The following is a 20385-nucleotide window of genomic DNA, read 5'->3' on the forward strand; positions in this document are numbered from 1 at the left end:
ATAAATCTGCGGAAAAATTACTTCTTCATTGAAATCTTTATTTTCTAATCAATACGGCTCCTTACGTATACTGCATTGACTCGTGCATGAAATGCTTTCTCTTTGAAAATAGATGTCGGGACATCCAGATGTGTCGGGAACAGGAATTCATAAAAAATGTTTCTACATTTATTATTTTGAGAATAATATAAACATGCAACGATAATAGAAACATCTTTGTAGAATCTTAATTATTAACTTTATTTGCATCAGACACATATAAATTTTGTAACATATCGATAGGCGTTTCATCCTCATCTTGATCCTGTTGCACTGTTTTCGCCTCTACATTCATCTCAGTTTGACTCTGTTGTAAGACTGTCTTTTTAAAGAGAGAAATTGTATTCATATTTTCGTTCTCGATTATCACACTAACATCAGCCATATGAAAGTCTCTGCTTCTCGATAAAGATAACGCTTCCTCATAGGGTGGCGCTATAGGAGTCTGCACTGGCTCGCGGTATGTGTACTTCTCTCCTTTGTACTGAAAACATGTTCAAATATTCGAGATAGAGAGGAGCAATGAAACAAAAATAAAGTAAGACAAAGAAACTCACGTTTAGCGGATAACTCGTGTCCGAATCGGGCTGGCTGAAGTCTCCGCACACGACGAATGGAACTATGACCCTGTTGACTCCTGTCAGCTTTTGAAAGTCACACGGCTCGTGCGTTAGTAAAGGATTCAGCATGTGCGGCTCGTAACCTTCCGGCGGCGAATAGTTCTTGCAGACCACAAAGGCTTCAATGCTAGAATTGCGGGAACTGCTGGGTTTCGCGCAGTATACATAAGAGAAAAATATCCTCAATTGAGCGTATAAGAATGTCACATCCTTCGCACGAAAGATCTTCGCCACAAATGTGCCACCAGGTCTTAAAATATGTGTAGTTATATTCAGAGCAGCTAGCAGCAACTGCGATTGAATGAATATGTCCATATCATGTAAGCCGGTTACTATGGGAGCACAAAATATATTTGTTCATAATATAATCAATGATTAATTAATCCTAAATATATATTCTTTTAGATTGGAAAATGCAAATAACAGATAAAATCATGTACCATCAGGTGCTCCATCGCATACAACCAGATCTGCTTGAGTGTTATCAAAATGTGCTATAATCTCTTTTGCTGTGTTGGTGTTGGTAATGTCACCTTGTAATTGAATAACTCCTTCCAGAGGTGCCATTGCTTGTAAATCAACTGCCACAATTTTTGGAGGAGATGCAGCTGAAGATTCTTCCAATGCCTTCTTATAGTTTTCACTATTGAAAAAGGAACATACAAAATATAATAAATATTATTTATTTCATTGCATAACACATTTCTTTGTTTTTGTCAAAATGTTGAATCTTGAACATTCCTTGAACATTGCTCATTTATTAAGTAATATCTTATGTACTAATACAATCATGGAATATAGAAAACAATATTGCACTAGATTGATTAGTATATAGAATACGATGTTAATTGGTATTAGATATTTGTACTTACTTCAGCTTAAGAGCTAAGACCTGACTCCAGCTTCCAGGTGCAGCGCATAAATCTACTGCTTTGGATACACCTGCAGGAATTGAATGAAAATTAAAAGACAAATTAAAATAAAATAGAATGACAAATTTATGCTATTATTCTTGTTCAGTATTTACCATTAAAGATCCGACATTCCTGATCAATTTGGAGTAATTTAAAAGCACTTCGTGCACGCCATCCTTCTTCCTTAGCTCTCCTGTAATATATGTCACGCTTGTCTTTTGATGTTTTCCCCATTGTTGTGGTTTAAATATGGGTATCACATTGTGGTTATACTGTAAATTATATTAGACAGTTATGTGCATAGGCTACAATTTGTTATAAGCATATATAAATATAATTTTATAAATAAACAAAATATAAAAGCATATGCCTGCTACTCTTATATGTACATTAGCCAATACCTAACCAAATTTATATAATTAACATATACCACGCTCTAGCACACGTGGATTTATATGTCTCTAGAGAGTTTGTATTTCCAATAGTTTTCATTTTACGTGGCAATTTAAAATCTAATTAAATACACGTTCATCTTCCGGTAATACAAACAAATAATATTCATCTTTTCTATAACGGAGTCATACTATTGTAAAATAGAGAACCGTCTCCATACTGATTGATTTATATCAATCTTGGATTACAAGCCTATTCCGAAATTGATCTCACCACGGACGAAATACTCGTTCAAATAAATAAATAAAGCCCGATCCAAAATAAGTTGCAAACATCCAGTTGCTGGTTCTGGTTCTGGCTCAATAAATGGCTCTGGGCAGAGATGTTACACCCTATCCTCTACGTCGGTCAACGATTATGAAGATGAAAGAAAAACAGAGACAACACGTACGCAGTTCCCACGATCAAAAAATATGCGTAGTTACAGAAACCGCATCCAACCGCCACGGAAGCGAACAAATAAACACCCAGTTGCGAGTTGCGAAGGATAGCATCTACTTGCATCTACTAGTTACAAAGTTATAAAGCTATTTTCGTTTGTAAGAGACAGTTGCGATCACAGACATCTAGATTATAACTAGACTGCTAACTTGGGTAAAGTAAATGGTTCCGACAGTTATGTACTAAATTTATGCGCATGCGTCACGCATGTGGGAAGATGGCGATCTAAGTGGTTAAAGTAAAAGTAATATATGTGTATGCACACATGCAAGTATTATTGTATGTATGAATTATAAATTCTAACAAGAAATATTAGTAACACATATAACGTTCGTATCTATCGATTATAAGAAATGTTATAGTTGTGACAAAGAAAATATTACATTACTGTTGGAAATATAGAATACAAATATATAATAAATCATGTTTATTATAAATTATTATAACTAAATGCATATATTGTATTTAAAGAAAAAGATAATAGCAGAAAGAAAGCAAATAAAGTATATAAATCATATAAAGTATATAAATCATATATTTAGCAATTTCATTATGTCATTAGTGCATGCAGAGAGGAAGCTGAGAGCGGCCAACACGGCATTTTCGGCGACACCGATTTTTCGCACTGGAAATGGGCGCCATCTGCATCCATTTTGAGAGGAGAACTACGATGTTACATCCACTTTTAGGTCTTGATGGTAAAATCTTCATGTGGTGGAAGACCGTGCTACATCCACTTTCAGGCGGTTTACGTCCGTGCTGCAACCATAGTTACTATCTCTGTGCCAGACAATAGGCCTGTTCGTTTTGTCTACACTGCTGAACTGGTGCAACAAGTTGAAGTGAGAAAATCTATGTTTGTTTCACTTTAACTTAATGCACTAATTCAGCAGTGCAGACAAAAAACGAACAAGTCTTATGCCCGAAGGTCTAAAAAGAGCAGGTGGGGAGGGGGGGGGGGGCAGGAAAAATAAAAGTACATATTAAATATTAAATCCTCTACATACATGTTGCCGTATTAAAGTCTCCTGTATAATAAACGATTTGATACGTCTGGAGACGCATGATGTATCGTTGCCCGCGTCCCGTTCCCTTCGTCCTGCTTCTCAATTCAGCATCCCGTCCGTTCCGGACATTCGCTCGTGGCACTGACAGTGGCCGTCGGTGAGCATTCGATCCGCTCGGAGGAGCACATGTTAATTAACGCGACGAGACTCCGATTATAAATATCCCGCGAGTCGACGAAATATTTGAACTTTTAAAAAAAGCATCAAAGAAAATCATGTTGATGTTGTCATGGGTGAAATCTCACCCTGGTATATATTTTTTCATTTTCGAAATAAAAAAAGCCAAACGAATGCAATTAAATGTTATTTATTATCATTGAATATTAGATGAAAAATAGAAGAGTTATTGTCCGCAGCGGATAACATCTAACATTTAATAAGAACAAGACAAAATTCGCATGAGATGAAATTCCACTCTTTAACGCTACCATGACCTTTAATTATTCCCCGAAAACGGCGTTACAAGAACTTTGACATTCTGTACAATTAGCTGCTAACATATTTTCAAATCGTACACATTTCTCTTTAATTAACATAAAGCTAATAAATATCCGATGCTTCGATAGAATAATTTTCTTTATTTTCAGTAATCAATAAGTAGTAAATCAATGTCGCGTACAGTTGAAAGGCCTCTTTGCATTCCCCTCGTTGTCCCGAAACCTTCGAAAAAAGAAAATATGCCCAAGGATAAGTCTTTCTTGCTTCAACCGCCGCACAGTGGGACAAATGGGTCTTCTTATGGACAAAAATCGCTAGACGGCGTAATTCTTAACCGATTTCCATGCTTTTTTTTTTAATTTACTCGCGATGAATTGCTCTACGAGCGTATCGAGCCCGTTTTTTAAATTAGGCCTTCAATTCAAAATGGCAGACGCGCAAATTTGACAAATGTATAAAACCTGTAAAATATCGAATATTTTTAGATCGGACAAAGTTTATACGGGCTTTTAAGGCCTCCGAAAAATAATACTCCAAATATTATTTAATTATAAAAACGACAAAAATATACTAAGATTTTAGCACATGACGAAATCGTCAGAATAAGAGGAGATAAGTAATACCTTCATTAATACAGCCAGTTCACACGATTGACTTTAATCCGTTATTTTCATCTAAGCACTGACTCGATATGCTGTCACCTATATCATTATTTTACGTTAAACTATGGAATTCATAAATAATCCAGCAATATATGTTACATACATATATACATATATATATTTATGCAATACATATACGCAAACTCATTAGTTTAATAATAATAAACTTTAATCATCGATATCTCTTAAACGGTTAGAGATACAGGCCTGGTTCTGGCACCAAATTAAAGTCCTCTCAAAACCCTACATTTTCGACTACATGGACGACTCTCTACTCCCAGTAGAAGCGGAGATATCAACGGAGAAAGGTTGGAAAACTTTAATCTTCGATATCTCCTAAACGGTTAGAGATACAGGCCTGGGTCTGGCACCAAAATAAAGTCCTCTCAAAACCCTACATTTTCGACTACATGGACGACTCTCTACTCCCAGTAGAAGCGGAGATATCAACGGAGAAAGGTTGGAAAACTTTAATCTTCGATATCTCCTAAACGGTTAGAGATACAGGCCTGGTTCTGGCACCAAAATAAAGTCCTCTCAAAACCCTACATTTTCGACTACATTGACGACTCTGTACTCCCAGTAGAAGCGGAGTTATCAACGGAGAAAAGTTGGAAAACTTTAATCTTCGATATCTCCTAAACGGTTAGAGATACATTGATAATGTGGGGATATCAGGCAGGTTTAAAATATATCGGGCCACTGTAGATCCTCTTCACTTGCAAAAACTGAGAATTTCGATCTTACATATGTATCTCGGAGGCCTTAAAGGCCCGTATAAACTTTGTCCGATCTAAAATTATTCGATATTTTACAGGTTTTATACATTTGACAAATTTGCGCGTCTGCCATTTTGAATTGAGGGCCTAATTTAAAAAATGGGCTCGATACGATTGTAGAGCAATTCATCGCGAGTAAATTAAAAAAAGCATGGAAATCGGTTAAGAATTACACCGTCCAGCGATTTTTGTCCATAAAAAGATCCATTTGTACCACTGTGCGGCGAGGTAAAGACATGAGCATCGGCGCGTTGTCCTTCCTCTCGCCGCACACCGGCAACAGATTCTAGGTCGACTGGGTAGCGCTCTAGTCTGAGTGGCTTGATGCTCCTGCCATAACGTCTCGGCGCACGCTTATTTGTCAGATTTCTGTCACTAATAACTCGATAATGATTGCGAATCTCACAAAACGATATGGGACTTTTATATTTGTCTTAACCCGCCGTATGTCTCCATGAGCTCTGCAACATTAGTTATAAGACATGCTGTATATATATTTACTTATTAAATTTTATTTATTTGCTTTTCTATAAAATATCAATTTTATTATTAATATATCAAATTCTGTCACATCAAGCTTTATTTATTTATCAATAACCGTATTTATAACTGACGTATTTATAACTGACATAATAACTGACATATTTATAATAAAAAAGATTGTTCTATTTTATAAGTTTTTAAAGCAATTCTTTTTGTCAATCTTCGCGATATGTTTTATCATAGTTTATAACTTTGTTACAATCAGTGAAATTTCCGAAGCAATGTATGAAACTAATATTTACTATATTTTTTAATATTAATTGTTCAGTACACCAACAATAATTTATATATTATGTTGAAAAATAAGAAGCGGCAGCAGAGGTGCCATGATCCTGCGCGTAAAAAAAAAGGGAGGCTGATTCAAGACGGTTGCGAGGGGCAACTCTCAATATATATAACATTCTCTCTTTTATTCATTCTACTTTCTGCTATTACTTGAGTCAGTTGTATTTTTCATTTCTCTTACGTGTTATAGTTGTGTTTATCTCAGTTATATTCAAATACAGTGGTAAAAGTTTCAGGACATTGTGACTTGTGCGCCGGGCATTGCGTTTCTTGCGCCGGGATATTGCGCCTTGTATATTGGGCATTGCGCATCTTGCGCCGGGACATTGCGCCTTGTGCGCCGAGTATCAAGCTTCTGGCGCCGAGCTTGCGCCTAGTGCGCCGGGATATTGTGCCTCGTGCGCCAGAACATTGCGCCTTGTGCGCCGGGCATTGCGCTTCTTGCGCCAGGTTTTTGATTACAGTTTCGCCGTCCTCTGTCGCCACCTCTGTCAGCGCTCCTGATCAGCGGCTGTTCGCCGCCTCCCTTCCTGAAGTCCAGACCACGGCTCCCGCCACCTTCTTCACGACTCCCAGATTTACAACGTCTCCTGTCATCACCTCCACCGGCGCTACTGATCTACGGCATTTCTCCATTTCCTTTCCTGACGTCCGAACCTGCATCATCTTCTGCCACTTCTACTGTTAACGCTATTGCTTCGGCTATTGCCCCTCTCGAAAACGCTGTTGAACTCAGATTATCGACTGCCTCCTCTCCCGCCGGCCGAATCTATTACGATTCTCATCACTACCAATTACAACGCTCCCTTCAAAGTTCACGCGAATATACCTATTTCAATTATAATAATTTTACTATATATATAGAAAATACAGTCCACATAATATATTATTACCCTGCAAAATCCGTCGTATGTGATTAATCTAGCGATAAAATGTTTTTCAAAACGTGACGTATTATTGCTCGGTATGTATTTATCTTTTTCTGTTTAGCAAATGGATCTCTATATAAGAAGCTGTATTTGTTCTGCGTACGGTAAACAACGAACACTAGGAGTGGAAATAACAAATACAGAATAGATATCCACTTAGGTAAGAGATATTGAATTTCTTATATCCATTATTATTTTTCTTACATTAATATCAACATTAAGTAACAATATTATGCAACAATGATACTATATTAAAACTTACCATTAACTAATATTTCGTTCTGCTAACAAATAAATTCCTTATATAGATACAAATATGTCTTTGCGAAACATTTACATGGAATCTCTAATACTATTATTAAGTTACATCTCGGTATACGCTGTCCGTGAAAGGATACCTTTGCCAATCGTCTTTATTGCCGACAATGATAAATCTGTAAATATGACTATGCAAAACTGCTCGGATGTTTCACCTTATAATGATTTACTTCATAACACACGGCCAACTCGATATATCATAAATTTCGAAATATATTCATCTGTTCTTACAGTCTACGGTACAACTAGAATTATAATCGTTATTGAAAATCCAACTAGAGATATAAATTTGCACGTTTCTGGATTGTTTATCAAAGATCCGATACATCTAACTTTTGTACATTCAGAAATTGTAAACTACAAATTAAGTGGTTACCGTTATTGCAAACAATCGCAGATTTTAGATTTGCAGTTTAATAAAATTATATTTCCCGGAATTTATAACTTAACAATCTACACCGACGTTTATGATTATCCTTGGAAAGGTATAATTCAATATGATTACAAAGGAGATGAAATAGATCATGAAAATGTATGGTAAGAAGTTGCGTGAATCAAGATATATCGCTAATCATTGTATGTAAATATATATCGTATGTACGTTTTTTCTTTTAGTTCAAATGTCATACTGGTTATGTTGTTTTATATAAATCAAACTGCAAAGATAATTATATAATTATCATGAGAAAAAATCAAAGGTTACACCGATTAATCCAATACTTTTGTGTTTATTATTAAATATTTATCGACAAAATGTTTACCGATAATCCCTGTGTCGGTATGTAAATCAATTAAAAATAATAATAGCTGTGGAAACAAGAATTTGCATAATTTGCATTTGTATATAAGTCTTTTCTTCAGTGACACATATATAAATTAATTTTCATACAATTTTGTGTGACCATATGCAGACAATATTTATATTAAATTACATACAAAGTATCCCATAAGTCGATACAGAGGAATTTGACATGGCAACATAGAGCTGATTAATACAAACATAAATGTATAGTTCTGCAACATTTGCGATAATTATTAATTGAATTATTAATTATAAAAATCTGATAAGTGAACGTGCATCGAGACGGTATTGGAGGAATCCGTCAGACTTAGTGGGGTCCAGTCGATCCAGCCGGTGTTTGGCAAAATGTAGGAGCGGTAAGATACGACACGGACAGCGGCATGTTGTCCTTCTCATCATCACATATCAATAACAATTGGATCGACTGCACCGCGCAATAATGCGAGTAGTTGTATTCTTCTCCAATCATCCATCTTGACGCGCGCATACTCCTCAGATTTCTATAATTAATAACTAAATAATTATTGCAAATATCACGAAACGGTATAGGACTACATGTTTGTCTTAATTCGCTTTATGTCTCCACAAATTCCTAGCGAGTTATGCGATATCTTGTATAATTCATATACAGTATGTTTGGTAACTCAAATAACCATAGCCAGTATAAGTATCGACCCAATTGTGATAAAGAATAGAGTCAAATACTTTTGCAAAAATCGTAAAACAGAATAATGATTATACATGAAAAAAACTGAATCAATTAGTGTGCGTCCTGGAGGTAATAGATAGTGCACTGGTCGCTCGAGCTTACAGCGAACCACTTCGCCCAGCAATAGTTGCCGTCACGCGATTAACAAGGAAAGGGTCGGAACTCACCGATTTTTATGGGCTTTAGATATGATGTAGAATAACAAAAACTATTAGACACGTAATTTTTTTTTTATCGGCGCATCTCAAGGTTTAGAGGGTGAAACAAGTTCCAAAAGAAAACTAACATTTTCATTTTTTGCGAATATCTTCTAAAGTATGAGATATATGAAAAAATGTTTCCTACAAAAGTTTTACAGTACTTTATGCTGTTTGCAACGATATAATCAGATTTTTCAAAAGTGTCAAAATTTTTAATCTTCCTCCCTTATCCCTCTAATTTTGCAAAATTAAAAAATTTCACGAGGACAAGAATTAAAGAGCATTTGATGTCGAATCCATCCATATATAATAATACAATATGGTCATGATTAATTTTTAGAAAAACGAGATGATATCATCTCGTGCTATAGGCGCCGCGCTGTAGATAGGTGTTGTGTTATTTCTTTCAGTTGCGCTGTATTCAATAACTGCCTTTTATGCATATTTTCTCATACATACAGTATGCAAGAGAATTAATTTTAATGATACATATAATATGCAACTTATTACACGAAATAAAGATAGATAGATGAACGTGCATATACAGAGTGGACCATTTAAGTTTATAATGTGAAATATCTCAAAAACGTAACGTTGATGCGCCGATGAAAAAAATATGCGTCTAATAGTTTTTGTTGCTCTATAACATGTTCAAAGTCTATCAAAGTCGGTGAGGGACAGTTCCGACCCTTTCCATGTAAGAGAAGAAAAAGTCACACTTCGAGCTATCGTTAGATAAAGTGGGCTTCATTAAAAGCTGTAGCAACCGAGCGCGCTACTCACTGCCATCACGACGCATGCTATAATTCATTCGATTTTTCCTATATATAACTTATTCATACATGTATAAAATTCTTTTCCGTGCCATTTACGTTATAAAATGGTTAAAAATTTTATGTTTACAATAATATGTTCTAACAACAGGTTAGCCATCACGGAACTTAACATGGCTCGGAGAGTGTTTCCATGTTGGGACGTGCCCGGATTAAAGGCAATTTTCAATATATCTATTAATCATTCCAAGTATTTTATACCCTTCTCGAATATGCCTATATTATTCACAAACAACTATAGTACAGATGCATGCAGGACATATTTTTATGATACGCCGTTGATATCCCCTCTCAATGTATTCATTGCTGTGCTTAAACACAACGACAAATTTCAAACGAGAAACATGTCTAAGAATGACTTAATTTGGTACATATCGCAACGGCAAATGCTAGAATATGCAATGAATACAATTGCACTTGACAATTATTTCTTGACGACTATTACGAATTTAACTGATGTATTGCCGAAAAGAAATCACATATTCTTCCCAAATAATACAATAAAGACAATGGGATCTATCGGCCTTATGATATACAGGTACACAATACACATAATTAAAATGCCGTAACGTACAATCCAGTAAACACAATATAACATGTAACATACCTATTACCTAGTCAGAAACGTAATGTTGATACGACGTTGATTTCACGTTGAAATGGTCAATAAGCGTTCGTAACAATGCACTTTCTTCTCAGGCTGTGCATCTATTAAATATCGCACGAATAACCATTAACATTATATCGATACTTTATTATCTCGCTCAATAATGTAACTACGATTCAACATATATAATACATAAGTGTTATGATATATTATGAGGTAGAAAACGATAAAATTGATGTCACGTTATTATCATTCTGTGCTTAATGGAGTTCATTGTGTTAGAATTTTTAAACTAACTTTATACGCTTATGTAGTTTATAAAAGAGTTAAATTATATGCGCATTCTCATGTCCATATCACTTGATTATATTAATTGACAATTTACAGTGAAAAGGATGTTCTATATAATCGAGATTTCGATTTCCCTGGCCAGAAAGTTTATATCAGCCAAGTAATTTCGCACCAAATGGTACGTCAGCTGTTTACAGCAGTGGTTACTCAGTCTCGATGGGCCGACCAGTGGATAGGCGAATCACTATCGAAGCTTTACTGTCATTATATGATGGGCAAGGTTAATATATATCTGTCAAAATTGCTAGAAAGCGAAAGAATTTTAAAGCAAATAATTGGTGTCTCAAACAATTTTAAATTCTTCTAATCCTTTTTCAATCGTATACAAACCTCATTAGATATGGAATACTGCTTTGTAATGTAAAAGTAACTAATAACAAGACAAATATTTGATTTTGTGTGCTTAATGGATGTAAGTGTTATCGTCAGGCACTTCGTATAAAAACAATTACTGGAAAATATATAATTTTTCTTCGGTTATATAATATATAACATGAACATTTCCATGAAACCTCATGACTGTTATATAAGCTACGGTCTCGTTATATATAGTAACAATCCTGTAACATTTTAATAACATATTACATTTATGTTACATAACTGCAATTATATATGAGTCGAAAATTACATCTAACATATATTGTAACTTAAATATTTACTAATATGTAACTTATATCTTTGTAACTGGTCTGCAATTTACTTGTTATACGAGGTTTGATCAAAAATAACGAGAATTTTGAAATTGCGCGCGCTCTATCTTGTCTATTCGGTTGATTCTTTTTTTATGTGTTGGTAGCACTACCAGAGACGAACGTGTCAATTTTCAAGCAGCTGCAACGCATAGTTTGTGTTTGGCGAGCGAATGAGCAAGATGTACTTTAGTGTTTTTTGGCGATTTTTTGTGTGGTGAAATGTCGGATTAGAAAGTCTATCTGAAATTTTGTGTTAAAAACGGAATTAAGTGCAGCGAAGCATTCAAAATGTTAAAAAGGCCTTTGGCGACGATATTATGTCACAACCACGAGTTTATGAATGATACAAACGTTTTCAAGAAGGCCGAGAAGACATCGAAGATGACTGGCGAGGTCTGGGCGTCCTAGCACGTCCACCAGTGATGAAAACGTGGGAAAAGTTAAAGAGATTGTGCTTGCTAATAGAAGAACCATCATTAGCGAGGTTGCTGAAGAAATAGGAATTTCATACGGCTCATGCAAAGTAATTTTTATTAATGTTTTGGACATAAAACGAGTGCCAGCAAAATTTGTTCCGAAACTGCTAAACTTTCAACAAAAACAGCATCGCGTAACCATCGTTAAAAAAATGCTTACTGACGTCGCTGATGACCCAGACTTGTTCAAACGCCCAAACTCAAAAGGACACTCAAAGGACAACGTTTTTCAACAATGATAGATGAGATAAAGGCGAAATCGCAGATCCAGCACAAAACGATATCTAAAGAGGCGTTCCACCAATATTTCTCAAACTGGAAACTACGTTGGCATACGTGTATAATATCATAGGGGGACAACTTTAAAGGAGATGGGATAAACATCCAAGATTAAATAAATACTTTCCGAGAAAATTAAAAATTCTCGTTACTTTTTCATCAAACCTCGTATCACGTGCTATATTTTGTTGTATTGCAATAATATAGCCATTATGTATTTATGTTTACTGGAATATGGTCTATATTTGTTTAATCTTAAATCGTGTACTTTTTCGCATTTTAGATTCGTTGTATCATGTTAATTTATTCTAGATTTTCAGCGAAACATTTACAAAAGCAGACCATTTACCATTAATACACCTCTATGCAATCCAAATTCTTCAGACAACTCTTCACTATGAAACTAACTTTCGGATGATAGCTCTTTCCGAATACAGTGTACAGATCGCGGATGAAATTGATATACTCTGTTCTCGTTGGTATTACAATAAAGGTAAGTGTTTAACCGGAGATTTAAAAAAAATATATACATATACAGGGTGTCCCATTTTAAAGGACCTACACAAATATCTCAGAAATATTGTGTTAAATCGAAAAATGCTTGAGAGAAAAGTTGTTTGGCTTGAATGGGGACATAAGACAGCGACAGCATTTGGTTTATAGATGGCTCCACTTTCGAGATATTCACTGATCATCAATTTTTTTAAATGGAAATCTCAACTTTTTATTATATTATCTTTTTCTACCAATTAATTTGAACAACTTGTGTCTAAAACATTCTTTTATTGGCCTATTATTTCTTGAGATATTTGAGGAAAACTTGATAACTTTTCCAACATTTACCTTACGATATCTCACTAACTATTCGTCGAAAGGAAAAATGGTATTAAACCTTTTTACTTTAATTATTATCAAGAATATATTACTATAATAGTGCCCTAACTTTTGTTAACTTGTCGACCTTTGGAAATTTCAAAATTATTAAATTAATAAAAGTTATGGCACTATTATAGTAGTATATTCTTGATAATAAATAAAGTAAAAAAGTCTAATACTAGTCTATTTATTTACTAATATTTTCTCTTTCGACGAATAGTTAGCGAGATATCGTAAGGTAAATGTTGGAAATGTTACCAAGTTTTCCTTAAATATCTCAAAATATATTAAGCAAATAAAAAAATGTTTCAGACAAAAGTTGTTCAAATTAATTGGTAGAAAAAGATGATATAATAGAAAATTGGGATTTCTATTTAAGAAAATTGATGATCAGTAAATATTTCGAAAGTGGAGCCATCTATAAACCAAATGCTATCGCTCTCTCATGTCCTCCTTCAAACCAAACAACTTTTGTCTTAAGTATTTTTCGATTTAACGCAGTGTTTCTGAGATATTTGAGTGAGTCCTTTAAAATGGGACATTCTGTATATCCTCGAAAGGAAATACCATATAAATGATGAGACTTGGTCCTTACTCTATTTAAACTACATAAACTTATTATGTTTCATCGCATTGTTTAATTTGTAGGTTTTGCTCTTTTACGCATGATAGAGCATATGATCACACGGGATAAATTTCAACTAGCGGTCGAAACATATTTGGATAAATTGTAAGTAGCATATTGTAGCATCATTATATACTTTGCTTTCAAGCGTTGTTTCTAAGGGTAACTATGTGTACGACAGAATTGATATTATTCTAAATTTATATCTTTACATATTTATTAATTAATTGGGTTAAAAAGGGGTATATTATTTATTACACAGATTTTCCGTATACAATATTTATGCATTTACGTTAAAGGCTTAACTGAACACGTGGTTAAATAAAAATGTGTTCAGTATCTATATTGTAAAATTCACAAATTTCGTACACACACGCAAATGTTGAATTTTTCTCTTTACAGTAGGTTTCGTTCAACTACTCCTTATGATTTCTGGATCACCTTTCAACGTTTACTTGATGACACACAAAATGAAAAGTTTAAAATTAAAGAAATTATGGATACGTGGTTAACTCAAAGATACTATCCTGTTATGCAAGTCTTTCACGATCGTGAAAATAACACAATGATATTAAATATCACTCATAGTGTTAGCATGACAAAATCTACATGGATAGTACCAATAACCTATATTTTATATCACTCCATGGGTGATATCATCAGTGATATTTGGATAACAAGTTCTGACATTGTAACTATTAACCTACCGATAGAAGAGAATATTAATTTTGTTATATTTAATATAAAGCATAATGGTGAGTGTATATATACCATGTAAGTTCGTGACGTCACTTTAGAGCGAAAAACAACTTTAACATAATATTGGGTATGGGAGTAAGTTTCCGGCCTTTTGAGAAAGGTACTGTTAGTGGTACCAATTTCATGTTTGATGAAACGGCTATATTTGTGTTTTGAAGGTGTATTTGTGAGCTTTGAATCGCAGTAGTAGATATTCGTTTGAAGGATGAACATCATTTTTTTCGCGTTGAAAATGGCAACATTTATCCCAACGAAACGGCATTTGCGGGAAGTGTTACTCCATTACTATATTCTGAATAAAAGTGCTGTTGAAACGCATCGAATGCTTGTTGATATTTACGGCGAACATGCTCCGTCGGGTACCACATGTAAAGAGTGGTTTCGGCATTTTCGAAGTGATTATGACGTGAGCAACTGAGAACGCGAAGGGACACCTAAAAAATTCAAAGATGCACAACTGCAAGATTTACTCGAAGAAGATTCGAGTCGGACGCTCGAAGATTTTTCATGCGAGTTATATGTTGATAGATCAACAGTCGGAAAACGTTTACATGCATTGAAAATGGTACAAAAATCAGGAAATTGAGTGCCACATCAATTGAAGGAGAGAGACATTGAAAGACGTTTGGTGACGTGCGAGATGCTGTTTCAAAGACAAAAAAGGAAGGGTTTTCTGCACCGAATTGTCACTGGCGATGAAAAATTGATTTACTACGACAACCCCAAACGACTGAGAAATCATGGCTAATGCCAGGTGAACCAGATCCATCAACTTCAAAATGGAATATCCACGGTTCGAAAGTTATGTTATGCATCTGGTAAGATCAGAAGGGCGTTATTTATTATGAGCTTCTAAAACCGAAACCATCACTGAGGATCCTTACCGACTGCAGTTAATACGTTTGAACCGAGCTTTAAAAGAGAAGCGACCGGAATGAGATAATAGGCACAACAAGCTGATTCTATTACAACGTTAGGCCCCACATTGCAAAACCGGTCCAAAAATATTTGGGAGGGTTGAATTGGGAAATCTTGCCCCACCCGCCGTATTCAACAGATATTGTTCCTTCGGATTTCCATTTATTTCGGATCATGCAATCGGCCCTTTCTGGAGAGCAGTTCACTTCTCATAAAGGTATCGAAAAATGGCTTAATGAATGGATCGAATCAAAAGAATTTGATTTTTTCTTCGAGGAATCCGTTTACTACCTGAAAGATGGGAGAAAGTTGTCGCTTCCAATGGGACGTACTTTGAATAAAATCATTTTGTTTTTTTTTGTTTAAATAAACGATTAATTTGTATTTAAAACGAGCGGAAACTTATTCCCATACTCAATACATTTTTTTATCTTATCTTATAACATTATTCGGTAAATATAAATGTAAATTAATAACTGAAATAATATAATAATCATTTAATTTACAACAGGATACTTTCGCGTGAATTACGATCATCAAAATTGGCTTTTAATTAAAACTTTCTTAAACACTGATGATTATAATAAAATAGATGTCCTTAATCGCGCGCAATTGATTGATGATGCGTATTATTTTATGACACAAGGATACGTATCATCGTCCATATTTTGGGATCTTGCAAACTATCTAAAGGACGATGTAAATTATATAGCCTGGTATCCGATGTTCAATATTTTATCGTTCATGTGGCCTGTTTGGGATCATCCGGAAGCGGAACTTATGAAGGTAGGTAATATCGGAATTCGTCAAATAAGTTAATTAGGCGATGCCTAGTCTACACCGATTATACACAAGAAAACTTTATAACATTGAAGATAAATAATTTGGAAAAAAATGAAATGGACTATTTCTGTTACTAAAAATATTTATGTATGTTCAGATATATATCATACATATATCCGTAGTTATACATGCATATAAATATCAGTTCCTATTAAACAACGCGAGGTATTAAAATTAAATTATAACGTTGTCATATCAAACTGTTTAAACTGTCATCTCAATATTAATGTAATATCAATATTCCTTCACGTAATCTAGGGACATGTACGTCAAATGTTGGGCGGCTTGCTTGAACATTTGGGATATGAAGAAAGAGATGGTGAGGACAATATGCAGAAGACATTGAGATTATTAGCAACAAGATGGGCTTGCAAGTTAGGGCATATAAAGTGTCAAAGAGTTGCTGCGGGAAAATTGTCTAGACATCTCTCCGACCGTAATAATGAAAAGTAAGTCCTTTATACACTATATTAATCTTCTTAAACATATTTCTTTATTACCTGTTACACCATATGTTGGATCGGTCACACGATTTAAACTTAAACTTCGCTAATAGTTGATATTTTTCATACACATTTTTTATATATATATAGCATTTTTCAACCATGGTGGAAGGATTGGGTATACAGTGCTGGCATGATTTTGGCCAACGAAACTATATCGCAGATACTGCTTGAAAAATACGAAATTACCAAGGATATAGATATGTTGAAATACTTGTTTTGCTCGGATGATGTACAGATTATCATAAAGTATACGAATGAAATATCGTCTTTGACTATGAAAGTTGTGCTGTTGCATAAAGACGAAATTGGACTTCATCTTCTTATCATAAAAAAGCACATAAGGAACCCTGATCTTCTGGAATACTACATAAGAAATTATTTTAAAATAAACTTGTGATTGTTTCTTTTATAAGTACTTGCAGCGATTGATCGCGAGAAATCATAACTTCTATTAATGATTAATTTGATTATTTTTTTATTTCTAGGTGGCAAGAACGTTCTTTAAACACAAAATTGTTAGGCAATATGATAATGAATGTATATTTAGATGAACATTTCGATATAGTATGTATTTTCTGTTTGCTTTGCATTTAATATTCTTAATTAACTTACATCTCATTTTCAAACACGCAATGCATGTGATAACTTATTTTTCGTCAAAGTTAGAAGTTATGGATAAAAATGAATTTGAGATCTCTTATGAACTTATTAAAATGATTTATTCCAGATTACAAACTTTACACAAGATAATGCCCAGTTATTAAAAGTAAACATAGATGACATATTTGTAATAGAACGAGCTCAAAAGAAAAGAATTAAGAAAATGCAATATATGATTTACGTTTATAGTGGAATAAAAAAAGGAACATATATAATTTCTGAATGAGCGAGTTTACAACATGTGATAAAATTCAAATAATCAAAGTGGCCAAACTGAAGCCTGTTGTAAATTGGGAAGTGAATTGAGTTGTCTATGTTTAAAATTGTGATATCTATGTTTTATAATTGCATTTTCATCATATTTTATTATCAGCTTATTCCTAAATTCTCAGGTTTTTTATTTACATGTGTTTGAACATACACATTATATATTACATGATAATAATATATATTACTGTATAATTATGCATATATAGTTATATAGATATTGTATAATATAATATAATATAGTATAATATAGTATAATATAGTTAAATATCTATGTAATATACCATGTAATATGTTTAAATTTAATTATTACATTTCATTTATACATAAATATATAAAGACACACGCACGTACGCGATACATATACACACTTGCTGATTTTTGGAAATTTTAAAATGATCAAATTAACCAAATTCAGGGTGCTATTGGAACAATATATTCTTGAGACTAAACAGAGCAAAAAAGTCTAGTACCACTTTTTCTGCTAACAAATAGTTAGTGAGATATCGTAAAATAAATATTGAAAAAGTTATCAAGTTTTCCTTAAATATCTCAAAAAATATTAGGTAAATAAAAGAATGTTTCAAACAAAAGTTGTTTATATTACTTGCTAGAAAAGGGTAATGTAATAAAAAATTGGGGTATTCGTTTAAGTTTTTTATGTTGATCTTGACTGGACGTTTCAAAGTTATCCCAAGGTCAAATTCATAGCATCAGTAAATAGATCTTTTGAAGCTTTACAACTTTTATCTGAAATATTTTTCCCTCGCGTGTCTGTCGCGTTAATGAAAAAACCGGTGACCCCGGTATATGTATCTGAAACACCCGATATATGTATATGGTTCAATTATCTGCAAAATGTCCTGCACACATTTTTTTCAAGCAAGTCGCAACAATCTGGATTGTCATAATTGAATGACGTTGATGATATGTCCTCATGATAAATAGTTGTGATAGAATAGGAGGTGATAGTGTAATATGATAATATAATATGATATGATATAATAGGATAAGATTGTAATAAAGATACTAATATTTCTTTGAATCCTTCATTGTAGTTTAAACGTCGGATGGCACATATGTTTTCACTTCGTCTTATGTCTAAACTGATTACTGCGCAAACGTATCAGCGATGTCTCTCAATTGTGACGACACGGAACACTGCAATTTTCATTAGGAAAAATATATGCAAATCGTTATAAGGCTGTTTTTACATTTATTTATTTATTTATTTATTTATTTATTTTACGAAGGTATATATATTGTGTAATGATAAATAATAAATAATATATGTATTGTATGTCTTTTCTAGTATTGTACGTATAATTTCTCATATCCGTTGTATTATTCTGTTTACATTAATATCAACATTAAGTAACAATATTATGTGACAATGATCTCATACTAAAACTTATCATTAACTAATATTTCGTTCCTCTAACAAATAAATTCCTCATATAGGTATATATATGACTACGAAACATTTACATAGAATCTCTATTACTATTATTAAGCGATATTTCGTTGTGCGTCATTATTCTGGCTAGCCGAAACCTTTGATACCGATAATGATCAATCTTTAAACATGGATATGCGAAATTGCTCGGATGTTCCACCTTATAATGATTTACTAGTTCATAACTCACTGCCAACTAGATAAAACATAAATTTAAAAATATATTCGAATTTTAGTATAGTTTACGGTATAACTAGTATTAATATTGAAAATCCAACTAGAGACGTAAGTTTGTATGCTTATAGACTGCATATTACCCCAAGTCTGATAAGTCTAAAGATTATAAATACTTCCTCATTTAAAAACTACGCATTAATTAGCTACCGTTATTGCTAACAATAGATTTTAGATTTGCGGTTTGATAAAATTATAGTTACCGGAGTTTATAATTTAACAATTTATTTCACCTTTTGCTTATTTTCTTTGGAAAGATGTAGTTAAATATAAGTAAAAGAAAAATGAAACAAATCTTGAGAAAATAAGGTAAGAAATTGCGTGAATCATTAGATATACTGCTAACCATTGTATGTAAACATTCTTTTCTATTGATTCAAATGTCATGCTGATTACGTTGGTTTATACAGTTATCATGAGGAAAAATCAAAAGTAAAACTGATTAATTCAATATTTTTTTGTTAAATATTTATCGACAAAATATTTCTCGATAATTCCTACGTCGATATATAAGTCAATTAAGCATAATCATACCTGCGAAAACAAGCATTTACATAATTTCCATTTGTATTTTTTGAGATATTTGAGGAAAACTTGATAACTTTTTCAATATTTACCTTATGATATCTCGCCAACTATTTGTCGGAAGAAAAAGTGGTACTAGACTTTCTTGCTTTATTTAGTCTCAAGAATTTGTTGAATATTGTTACAATAGTGCCCTGATTTTTGTTAATTTAATGATTTTAAAATTTCCAAAAGTCAGTAAGTTAACAAAAGTTAGGGCGCTATAATAACAATGTATTC

The 20385-nt window shown here is 33.4% G+C and overlaps 3 protein-coding genes across 4 annotated transcripts; 2 read left to right on the forward strand and 1 right to left on the reverse strand.

The window, feature by feature from the left end:
• Positions 1 to 219: 219 nt before the first annotated feature.
• Positions 220 to 2616, reverse strand: Trm7-32 (tRNA methyltransferase 7-32). 2 transcript variants are annotated; one of them, XM_019840890.2, is made up of 6 exons: positions 2418 to 2616; positions 1687 to 1845; positions 1532 to 1601; positions 1100 to 1302; positions 597 to 991; positions 220 to 523 (listed from the first exon to the last, which is right to left on the reverse strand). In XM_019840890.2, the coding sequence occupies exons 2-6, from the start codon at positions 1805 to 1807 to the stop codon at positions 227 to 229; spliced, it is 1086 nt and encodes a 361-aa protein (XP_019696449.2). In that variant the 5' UTR covers positions 1808 to 1845; positions 2418 to 2616; the 3' UTR covers positions 220 to 226. The 2 variants fall into 2 exon arrangements, with proteins under 2 accessions (XP_019696449.2, XP_011137586.2); XM_011139284.3 differs by having other exon boundaries at positions 2240 to 2604.
• Positions 2617 to 7286: 4670 nt separating this feature from the next.
• On the forward strand, positions 7287 to 14819 carry LOC105182105 (glutamyl aminopeptidase). The gene is made up of 7 exons (XM_025301041.1): positions 7287 to 7330; positions 7479 to 8025; positions 10124 to 10570; positions 11027 to 11210; positions 12750 to 12930; positions 13962 to 14043; positions 14341 to 14819. Exons 2-7 carry the CDS (start codon positions 7487 to 7489, stop codon positions 14714 to 14716), a joined length of 1809 nt encoding a protein of 602 aa, XP_025156826.1. The 5' UTR covers positions 7287 to 7330; positions 7479 to 7486; the 3' UTR covers positions 14717 to 14819.
• A 1379-nt stretch (positions 14820 to 16198) lies between these two features.
• On the forward strand, positions 16199 to 17361 carry LOC112589082 (uncharacterized). Its single transcript, XM_025300994.1, has 3 exons — positions 16199 to 16401; positions 16717 to 16907; positions 17052 to 17361. The coding sequence occupies exons 1-3, from the start codon at positions 16252 to 16254 to the stop codon at positions 17359 to 17361; spliced, it is 651 nt and encodes a 216-aa protein (XP_025156779.1). The 5' UTR covers positions 16199 to 16251.
• The last annotated feature ends 3024 nt before the right edge of the window (positions 17362 to 20385 follow it).

The sequence above is a fragment of the Harpegnathos saltator genome, unplaced genomic scaffold, assembly GCF_003227715.2.
Source record: "Harpegnathos saltator strain DR-91 unplaced genomic scaffold, Hsal_v8.6 scaffold4, whole genome shotgun sequence".
In the NCBI taxonomy this organism is placed as follows: domain Eukaryota; kingdom Metazoa; phylum Arthropoda; class Insecta; order Hymenoptera; family Formicidae; genus Harpegnathos; species Harpegnathos saltator.